General features: G+C 36.7%; 1 protein-coding gene across 1 annotated transcript; it reads right to left on the bottom strand.

Annotated features, from left to right (window-relative positions):
- Positions 1 to 8,338: 8,338 nt before the first annotated feature.
- On the bottom strand, positions 8,339 to 9,772 carry LOC133332206 (intraflagellar transport protein 46 homolog). The gene is made up of 2 exons (XM_061540591.1): positions 9,518 to 9,772; positions 8,339 to 9,400 (listed from the first exon to the last, which is right to left on the bottom strand). Exons 1-2 carry the CDS (start codon positions 9,770 to 9,772, stop codon positions 8,339 to 8,341), a joined length of 1,317 nt encoding a protein of 438 aa, XP_061396575.1.
- Between the last annotated feature and the right edge of the window lie 1,075 nt (positions 9,773 to 10,847).

The following is a 10,847-nucleotide window of genomic DNA, read 5'->3' as shown; positions in this document are numbered from 1 at the left end:
TAAAGTAGATTTTTTCAAGGTCTACCCAAGGCGTGGATTTTTTAAAGTAGATTTTTTCAAGGTCTACCCAAGGCGTGGATTTTTTAAAGTAGATTTTTTCAAGGTCTACCCAAGGCGTGGATTTTTTAAAGTAGATTTTTTCAAGGTCTACCCAAGGCGTGGATTTTTTAAAGTAGATTTTTTCAAGGTCTACCCAAGGCGTGGATTTTTTAAAGTAGATTTTTTCAAGGTCTACCCAAGGCGTGGATTTTTAAAGTAGATTTTTTCAAGGTCTACCCAAGGCGTGGATTTTTAAAGTAGATTTTTTCAAGGTCTACCCAAGGCGTGGATTTTTTAAAGTAGATTTTTTCAAGGTCTACCCAAGGCGTGGATTTTTTAAAGAATATTTTTTCAAGGTCTACCCAAGGCGTGGATTTTTTAAAGAATATTTTTCAAGGTCTACCCAAGGCGTGGATTTTTTAAGGAATATATTTTCAAAGTCTACCCAAGGCGTGGATTTTTTAAAGAATATTTTTTCAAGGTCTACCCAAGGCGTGGATTTTTTAAAGAATATTTTTTCAAGGTCTACCCAAGGCGTGGATTTTTTAAAGTAGATTTTTTCAAGGTCTACCCAAGGCGTGGATTTTTTAAAGTAGATTTTTTCAAGGTCTACCCAAGGCGTGGATTTTTTAAAGTAGATTTTTTCAAGGTCTACCCAAGGCGTGGATTTTTAAAGTAGATTTTTTCAAGGTCTACCCAAGGCGTGGATTTTTTAAAGTAGATTTTTTTAAGGTCTACCCAAGGCGTGGATTTTTTAAAGTAGATTTTTTCAAGGTCTACCCAAGGCGTGGATTTTTTAAAGTAGATTTTTTCAAGGTCTACCCAAGGCGTGGATTTTTAAAGTAGATTTTTTCAAGGTCTACCCAAGGCGTGGATTTTTTAAAGTAGATTTTTTCAAGGTCTACCCAAGGCGTGGATTTTTTAAAGTAGATTTTTTCAAGGTCTACCCAAGGCGTGGATTTTTTAAAGTAGATTTTTTCAAGGTCTACCCAAGGCGTGGATTTTTTAAAGTAGATTTTTTCGAAGGACTATCAAGGCGTGGATTTTTTAAAGTAGATTTTTTCGAAGGACTATCAAGGCGTGGATTTTTTAAAGTAGATTTTTTCAAGGGGGCGTGGATTTTTTAAAGTAGTTTATTTCAAGGTCTACCCAAGGCGTGGATTTTTTAAAGTAGTTTATTTCAAGGTCTACCCAAGGCGTGGATTTTTTAAAGTAGATTATTTCAAGTAGATTTTTTCAAGGTCTACCCAAGGCGTGGATTTTTTAAAGTAGATTTTTTCAAGTAGATTTTTTCAAGGTCTACCCAAGGCGTGGATTTTTTAAAGTAGATTTTTTCAAGTAGATTTTTTCAAGGTCTACCCAAGGCGTGGATTTTTTAAAGTAGATTTTTTCAAGGTCTACCCAAGGCGTGGATTTTTTAAAGTAGATTTTTTCAAGGTCTACCCAAGGCGTGGATTTTTAAAGTAGATTTTTTCAAGGTCTACCCAAGGCGTGGATTTTTTAAAGTAGATTTTTTTAAGGTCTACCCAAGGCGTGGATTTTTTAAAGTAGATTTTTTCAAGGTCTACCCAAGGCGTGGATTTTTTAAAGTAGATTTTTTCAAGGTCTACCCAAGGCGTGGATTTTTTAAAGTAGATTTTTTCAAGGTCTACCCAAGGCGTGGATTTTTTAAAGTAGATTTTTTCAAGGTCTACCCAAGGCGTGGATTTTTTAAAGAAGATTTTTTCAAAGGCCTACCCAAGGCGTGGATTTTTTAAAGAATATTTTTTCAAAGGCCTACCCAAGGCGTGGATTTTTTAAAGAATATTTTTTCAAAGGCCTACCCAAGGCGTGGATTTTTTAAAGAATATTTTTTCAAAGGCCTACCCAAGGCGTGGATTTTTTAAAGTAGATTTTTTCAAAGGTTCAAAACAAGGCGTGGATTTTTTAAAGTAGATTTTTTCAAGGTCTACCCAAGGCGTGGATTTTTTAAAGTAGATTTTTTCAAAGGTCTACCCAAGGCGTGGATTTTTTAAAGTAGATTTTTTCAAGGTCTACCCTAGGCGTGGATTTTTTAAAGTAGATTTTTTTAAGGTCTACCCATGGCGTGGATTTTTTAAAGTAGTTTATTTCAAGGTCTACCCAAGGCGTGGATTTTTTAAAGTAGATTTTTTCAAGGTCTACCCAAGGCGTGGATTTTTTAAAGGTCTACCCAAGGCGTGGATTTTTTAAAGTAGATTTTTTCAAGGTCTACCCTTGTAGATTTTTTCAAGGTCTACCCAAGGCGTGGATTTTTTAAAGTAGATTTTTTTCAAGTTCTACCCAAGGCGTGGATTTTTTAAAGTAGATTTTTTCAAGGTCTACCCAAGGCGTGCATTTTAGAATATTTTTTCAAGGGTCTACCCAAGGCGTAGATTTTTTCAAGGCCTACCCAAGGCGTGGATTTTTTAAAGTAGATTTTTTCAAGGTCTACCCAAGGCGTGCATTTTGTAAAGTAGATTTTTTCAAGGCCTACCCAAGGCGTGGATTTTTTAAAGTAGATTTTTTCAAGGTCTACCCAAGGCGTGCATTTTGTAAAGTAGATTTTTTCAAGGTCTACCCAAGGCGTGCATTTTGTAAAGTAGATTTTTTCAAGCCCTACCCAAGGCGTGCATTTTTTAAAGTAGATTTTTTCAAGGCCTACCCAAGGCGTGGATTTTTTAAAGTAGATTTTTTCAAGGTAGATGTTTTAAATAATGTTTTTATAAGGACCTTTATTTCAACCTCCATCTTAAATTCTGCCATAAATCCCAAACCACAAACATCCACACTTAAATTCTCCAAACAAATCTAATCATAATTTTTGAAACACAGAAAATCAATATCATCATCTCCGGTTATTCTCCCATTCGATTCTCATCATTCGGCTTTGTTTTCATAACAAATATTTTCCGAATGGTTTAATCCTTGATAACTCGCTCATTACCTTTGAATACATCCCAACACACACACAGGCACACCGACACACGTGTATGCACTTGCATAAGAGTGTTGAGCTCCGTTTGTCCTTCAATAAGAAGAATGTCCGTACTTAAGGCAACATTGAAAAGCAATTTGCACAAATTACCCCCTGGTCATTTTTGGTTAGACCATGAACAGAAACAGGAACAATTCGTGGTTCAAAACCTCAGCAGAAGAAACATTGACCACTGCTGACCGGTGGTGGTGGTGGTCAATGTTATGTTTCAGCAGTACATGAACATGGTTAACAACTATGGACCCATAGTCAACCACCAACTCCCAAACACCGGAAGCTATGAAAACAACAACATAATCACATATGAGATGAAGGATGTTCGGTAATACGAAGTTAGAGAATGGGTTATGCACTCCACCTTCCACCGACATAACATGTTCCAATTAAGGAAACATACCACACAAGAAGAATATTTACAAATGGACTGGCAGCAGCAACAACCACAACAGAAGTTGTAAATATTCGAAGACATTGCTGAAATAAATGGCAGAAGAGGACGAGGAAATCTGATGATGATGTTTGTCATGTCATGTGTGGTTATATGGAGGTTAAGTGGAGTGGATACTGGAGGTTAACAATGGCGTAAAGCCAAGAAACAAATCTAAAAAATATTCTTTAAAAAATCCACGCCTGTGTTGGACCCTTGAAAAAATATTCTTTAAAAAATCCACGCCTGTGTTGGACCCTTGAAAAAATATTCTTTAAAAAATCCACGCCTGTGTTGGACCCTTGAAAAAATATTCTTTAAAAAATCCACGCCTGTGTTGGACCCTTGAAAAAATATTCTTTAAAAAATCCACGCCTGTGTTGGACCCTTGAAAAAATATTCTTTAAAAAATCCACGCCTGTGTTGGACCCTTGAAAAAATATTCTTTAAAAAATCCACGCCTGTGTTGGACCCTTGAAAAAATATTCTTTAAAAAATCCACGCCTGTGTTGGACCCTTGAAAAAATATTCTTTAAAAAATCCACGCCTGTGTTGGACCCTTGAAAAAATATTCTTTAAAAAATCCACGCCTGTGTTGGACCCTTGAAAAAATATTCTTTAAAAAATCCACGCCTGTGTTGGACCCTTGAAAAAATATTCTTTAAAAAATCCACGCCTGTGTTGGACCCTTGAAAAAATATTCTTTAAAAAATCCACGCCTGTGTTGGACCCTTGAAAAAATATTCTTTAAAAAATCCACGCCTGTGTTGGACCCTTGAAAAAATATTCTTTAAAAAATCCACGCCTGTGTTGGACCCTTGAAAAAATATTCTTTAAAAAATCCACGCCTGTGTTGGACCCTTGAAAAAATATTCTTTAAAAAATCCACGCCTGTGTTGGACCCTTGAAAAAATATTCTTTAAAAAATCCACGCCTGTGTTGGACCCTTGAAAAAATATTCTTTAAAAAATCCACGCCTGTGTTGGACCCTTGAAAAAATATTCTTTAAAAAATCCACGCCTGTGTTGGACCATTGAAAAAATATTCTTTAAAAAATCCACGCCTGTGTTGGACCCTTGAAAAAATATTCTTTAAAAAATCCACGCCTGTGTTGGACCCCTGAAAAAATATTCTTTAAAAAATCCACGCCTGTGTTGGACCCTTGAAAAAATATTCTTTAAAAAATTCACGCCTGTGTTGTACCACGCCTTGGGTAGGCCTTGAAAAAATATTCTTTAAAAAATTCACGCCTGTGTTGTACCACGCCTTGGGTAGGCCTTGAAAAAATATTCTTTAAAAAATCCACGCCTGTGTTGGACCCTTGAAAAAATATTCTTTAAAAAATCCACGCCTTGGGTAGGCCTTGAAAAAATATTCTTTAAAAAATCCACGCCTATTTGTTAGGCCTTGAAAAAATATTCTTTAAAAAATCCACGCCTATTTGTTAGGCCTTGAAAAAATATTCTTTAAAAAATCCACGCCTATTTGTTAGGCCTTGAAAAAATATTCTTTAAAAAATCCACGCCTATTTGTTAGGCCTTGAAAAAATATTCTTTAAAAAATCCACGCCTATTTGTTAGGCCTTGAAAAAATATCCTTTAAAAAATCCACGCCTATTTGTTAGGCCTTGAAAAAATATTCTTTAAAAAATCCACGCCTTGGGTAGGCCTTGAATAAATATTCTTTAAAAAATCCACGCCTTGGGTAGGCCTTGAAAAAATATTCTTTAAAAAATCCACGCCTATTTGTTAGGCCTTGAAAAAATATTCTTTAAAAAATCCACGCCTATTTGTTAGGCCTTGAAAAAATATTCTTTAAAAAATCCACGCCTATTTGTTAGGCCTTGAAAAAATATTCTTTAAAAAATCCACGCCTATTTGTTAGGCCTTGAAAAAATATTCTTTAAAAAATCCACGCCTATTTGTTAGGCCTTGAAAAAATATTCTTTAAAAAATCCACGCCTTGGGTAGGCCTTGAAAAAATATTCTTTAAAAAATCCACGCCTTGGGTAGGCCTTGAAAAAATATTCTTTAAAAAATCCACGCCTTGGGTAGGCCTTGAAAAAATATTCTTTAAAAAATCCACGCCTTGGGTAGGCCTTGAAAAAATATTCTTTAAAAAATCCACGCCTTGGGTAGGCCTTGAAAAAATATTCTTGAAAAAATCCACGCCTTGGGTAGGCCTTGAAAAAATATTCTTGAAAAAATCCACGCCTTGGGTAGGCCTTGAAAAAATATTCTTTAAAAAATCCACGCCTTGGGTAGGCCTTGAAAAAATATTCTTTAAAAAATCCACGCCTTGGGTAGGCCTTGAAAAAATATTCTTTAAAAAATCCACGCCTTGGGTAGGCCTTGAAAAAATATTCTTTAAAAAATCCACGCCTTGGGTAGGCCTTGAAAAAATATTCTTTAAAAAATCCACGCCTTGGGTAGGCCTTGAAAAAATATTCTTTAAAAAATCCACGCCTTGGGTAGGCCTTGAAAAAATATTCTTTAAAAACTCCACGCCTGTGGTAGACCCTGAAAAAATATTCTTTAAAAAATCCACGCCTGTGGTAGACCCTGAAAAAATATTCTTTAAAAAATCCACGCATGTGGTAGACCCTGAAAAAATATTCTTTAAAAAATCCACGCCTTGGGTAGGCCTTGAAAAAATATTCTTTAAAAAAGGCCTTGAAAAAATATTCTTTAAAAAATCCACGCCTTTGGTAGGCCGTGAAAAAATATTCTTTAAAAAATCCACGCCTTGGGTAGGCCTTGAAAAAATATTCTTTAAAAAATCCACGCCTTGGGTAGGCCTTGAAAAAATATTCTTTAAAAACTCCACGCCTTGGGTAGGCCTTGAAAAAATATTCTTTAAAAAATCCACGCCTGTGGTAGACCCTGAAAAAATATTCTTTAAAAAATCCACGCCTGTGGTAGACCCTGAAAAAATATTCTTTAAAAAATCCACGCATGTGGTAGACCCTGAAAAAATATTCTTTAAAAAATCCACGCCTTGGGTAGGCCTTGAAAAAATATTCTTTAAAAAAGGCCTTGAAAAAATATTCTTTAAAAAATCCACGCCTTTGGTAGGCCGTGAAAAAATATTCTTTAAAAAATCCACGCCTTTGGTAGGCCGTGAAAAAATATTCTTTAAAAAATCCACGCCTTTGGTAGGCCGTGAAAAAATATTCTTTAAAAAATCCACGCCTGTGGTAGACCCTGAAAAAATATTCTTTAAAAAATCCACGCCTGTGGTAGACCCTGAAAAAATATTCTTTAAAAAATCCACGCATGTGGTAGACCCTGAAAAAATATTCTTTAAAAAATCCACGCCTTGGGTAGGCCTTGAAAAAATATTCTTTAAAAAAGGCCTTGAAAAAATATTCTTTAAAAAATCCACGCCTTTGGTAGGCCGTGAAAAAATATTCTTTAAAAAATCCACGCCTTTGGTAGGCCGTGAAAAAATATTCTTTAAAAAATCCACGCCTGTGGTAGATAGACCCTGAAAAAATATTCTTTAAAAAATCCACGCCTGTGGTAGACCCTGAAAAAATATTCTTTAAAAAATCCACGCCTGTGGTAGACCCTGAAAAAATATTCTTTAAAAAATCCACGCATGTGGTAGACCCTGAAAAAATATTCTTTAAAAAATCCACGCCTGTGGTAGACCCTGAAAAAATATTCTTTAAAAAATCCACGCCTGTGGTAGACCCTGAAAAAATATTCTTTAAAAAATCCACGCCTGTGGTAGACCCTGAAAAAATATTCTTTAAAAAATCCACGCCTGTGGTAGACCCTAAAAAAATATTCTTTAAAAAATCCACGCCTGTGGTAGACCATGAAAAAATATTATTTAAAAAATCCACGCCTGTGGTAGACCCTGAAAAAATATTCTTTAAAAAATCCACGCCTGTGGTAGACCATGAAAAAATATTCTTTAAAAAATCCACGCCTGTGGTAGACCCTGAAAAAATATTCTTTAAAAAATCCACGCCTGTGGTAGACCCTGAAAAAATATTCTTTAAAAAATCCACGCCTGTGGTAGACCATGAAAAAATATTCTTTAAAAAATCCACGCCTGTGGTAGACCCTGAAAAAATATTCTTTAAAAAATCCACGCCTTGAAAAAATATTCTTTAAAAAATCCACGCCTTGAAAAAATATTCTTTAAAAAATCCACGCCTTGAAAAAATATTCTTTAAAAAATCCACGCCTTGAAAAAATATTCTTTAAAAAATCCACGCCTTGGGTAGGCCTTGAAAAAATATTATTTAAAAAATCCACGCCTTGGGTAGGCCTTGAAAAAATATTATTTAAAAAATCCACGCCTTGGGTAGGCCTTGAAAAAATATTCTTTAAAAATCCACGCCTGTGTTGTACCCTTGAAAAAATATTCTTTAAAAAATCCACGCCTGTGTTGGACCCTTGAAAAAATATTCTTTAAAAACTTAACGCCTTGGGTAGGCCTTGAAAAAATATTCTTTAAAAAATCCACGCCTTGGGTAGGCCTTGAAAAAATATTCTTTAAAAACTCCATGCCTTGGGTAGGCCTTGAAAAAATATTCTTTAAAAACTCCATGCCTTGGGTAGGCCTTGAAAAAATATTCTTTAAAAAATCCTCACCTTGAGTAGGCCTTGAAAAAATATTCTTTAAAAAATCCACGCCTTGGATAGGCCTTGAAAAAATATTCTTTAAAAAATCCACGCCTTGGGTAGGCCTTGAAAAAATATTCTTTAAAAAATCCATTTTTTTTATTTCGTAATTAATTTTTATTTCGATTTCCGAACCTTGCAACTAAGTATAGTAATACTTCCAAGAAAAATGTTTGCTGGGATATTCTTATATTTTCCTCCATTTCTGCCATAATCAGTATCCTCCACATGACCCTCGCTTTATTCCCATGCCTGATTGGCCGCCAAATATAAAGCGAACAATGTTTGCACGCTCAACAAATAGTCCGCCTGTGTCTCAAGTGGTCCCTGTAGCTCAAACTGTTGACAGAGGACGCGAACATAATCAATGACCGTCTGTTGGCCAGCCGCACATTGTTGGTAAGCCTGCTGAACAGTGCCGGCCACGCTGGCATATGAACGTGGCCAATCGATAATGATGTTCTCGATGTCCTTACGTGGCTGGACATCATAAACGGATTGTGTCATATGGACCTGTTCCACTTCGTTTATCCATTTGTCGATGTCTTTATTCGATTTGGCCACGGGTACCATGGTAGCCGATGAGGAACGGGCATGACTGCCACTACCCGTGAGGGCGGATCGCAGTTTCATATTTAACAGACTCGGTTCACTTTGGCTACCCGAAGGTTCATCGAGAAAGTAAAGGCCAAGTTTCTGCAAATGTTCTTCTACCTCACGTCCCCTTTGAGGGCTGAGCATTGGAGGTTCTGTTACCCTGATGAAGGCATCAACATCACCCACAGCTGGTACAAAGTCGGGGATGAAAGGTTGCAAGTGATAGGCCGTTTCAATGTGCTGCGGAATATATTTCAAAATATAAGGGAACAGATCCTTAACTTCTTGGGGAACTTGCAAAGCTTCCCATTTATCAGGTGTTATGGACATTTGTGCGGCATCCCAATTGGGAGTGTAGTCTCCTGCGGCTCCCTTTGACTCATCTCCGCCACCTTCTTCACTATCCGTCTCAGAGGCTTCGGAATCGTTATCCAACACCTTTGCTGTTGGTAGATTCATTTTCATACGAGAGCTACCAGGACGTAGGGGGTTAGTGCGGGCCATAGCACCACCAACTGCACCACCACTATTACGTTTCATAAATTCCGGTGGGGATTCTTTGTGTATGGGTTGTATGGAGGGCTTGGCTTCCATTTGTATTTCACTATCATCCTCCTCATCGTCATCATCTTCGTCATCGTCGTGGTCCAAAATGTCCTGCAACAGACCATCATCATCGGTGGAGTTGCCATGGATCTGTGAAGAAAAATATTTTTTAGAAGACCTGGAAAATATTTTTTTAAAAAATCCACGCCTTAGGAGGACCTTGAAAAATAATTTTCTAAAAAACAATTTTTTAAATCCTTGCCCAGCAATTCTTACCATTGTCCTTTGTCGAGGCCTTCCAACCATATCCATACTGCTACGTTGTAATGCATTTCCACTTCCTGCTCGTTGTTGGGCAGCACCACCAGCCATAACAGATCTGCCGCTACCCAAGGCAGCCGCTGCTTTATCGCTATTGCTTCCGCGACTAGAGATACGTTCTACCTTGGCATTGTTCGAGGATGAAGGTGGTTTCATGCCCACCGCTCCAGTCATAGCATTCACTGGAATCTCTTCATCATAGTAGTTCATGATAAGAGCCTCGAAGAGAATGAAAACGGAACAAGTTGTAGGTTATTTGTGGTATATGATGATGGTGATGACGTTGCTCCTCTAATGTTTATCCGCTATCCGCCGTTGTTTCTATTCTCGTTCGGTCTTTTGTATTATTTTTCAGGATATTTGCCGTGTGACTTGTTTTCTTTGTTGTTGTTTCTGGTTTTTTTTCGAAAAGGGAAAGGATTATATTTTCCAGTTATGGTTTTCCTCTTTTGCGGATTTTTCGTTTGTTACAACAAAAAGCCAACCTCCAAGTTGTTGGCTATTGTTTCAGCTGTATATTTTTTTCCGTCAGGTTCATTGAAAAGCTACACCAGTAATTATGGCCACCAGTAGAGTGGCAGTGGTTACCTTGGCAACAAGCACCGGTCCGGCTGGTTGGTAGCCTTGGTAATGTGAAATTGTAGTTAACCAGGAGTCCTTAAAAAATAATCGGGTTTAAGAAAGTAATCGGATTTTACAAATATTTTTAAGGTCTATAAGACGCGTGGATTTTTTAAAGAAAAATTTTCAGGGTCCAATAGAGGCGTGGATTTCTTAAAGAATATTTCTCAGGGTCCATTAGAGGCGCGGATTTTTAAATAATATTTTTTCAGGGCCTACCTAAGGCGTGGATTTTTTAAAGAATATTTTTCAGGGCCTACCCAAGGCGTGGATTTTTTAAAGAAAAATTTTCAGGGCCTACCCAAGGCGTGGATTTTTTTAAAGAATATTTTTTCAGGGCCTACCCAAGGCGTGGATTTTTTAAAGAATATTTTTTCAGGGCCTACCCATGGCGTGGATTTTTTAAAGAATATTTTTTTCAGGGCGTGGATTTTTTAAACAATATTTTTTCAGGGCCTACCAAAGGCGTGGATTTTTTAAACAATATTTTTTCAGGGCCTACCCAAGGCGTGGATTTTTTAAACAATTTTTTTTCAGGGCCTACCCAAGTCGTGGATTTTTTAAACAATATTTTTTCAGGGCCTACCCAAGGCGTGGATTTTTTAAACAATATTTTTTCAGGGCCTACCCAAGGCGTGGATTTTTAAAGAATATATTTTCAGGG

Source organism: Musca vetustissima, unplaced genomic scaffold, assembly GCF_032173495.1.
Source record: "Musca vetustissima isolate MV318-11 ecotype Yass unplaced genomic scaffold, APGP_CSIRO_Mvet_v1 utg23196, whole genome shotgun sequence".
NCBI classification, from domain to species: Eukaryota; Metazoa; Arthropoda; class Insecta; order Diptera; family Muscidae; genus Musca; species Musca vetustissima.
The sequence above is the reverse complement of the archived record's forward strand: the minus strand, read 5'-3'. Positions and strand labels throughout refer to the sequence as shown.

What these genes read in the sequence shown, in the direction of transcription:
- LOC133332206 (XM_061540591.1), bottom strand. Translation starts at nt 9,772, where the DNA reads ATGAACTACTATGATGAAGAGATTCCAGTGAATGCTATGACTGGAGCG. An exon ending in GGCCTCGACAAAGGACAATG is followed by an intron (nt 9,401 to 9,517) that starts GTAAGAATTGCT and finishes AAAAAATATTTT; the next exon opens with TCTTCACAGATCCATGGCAA.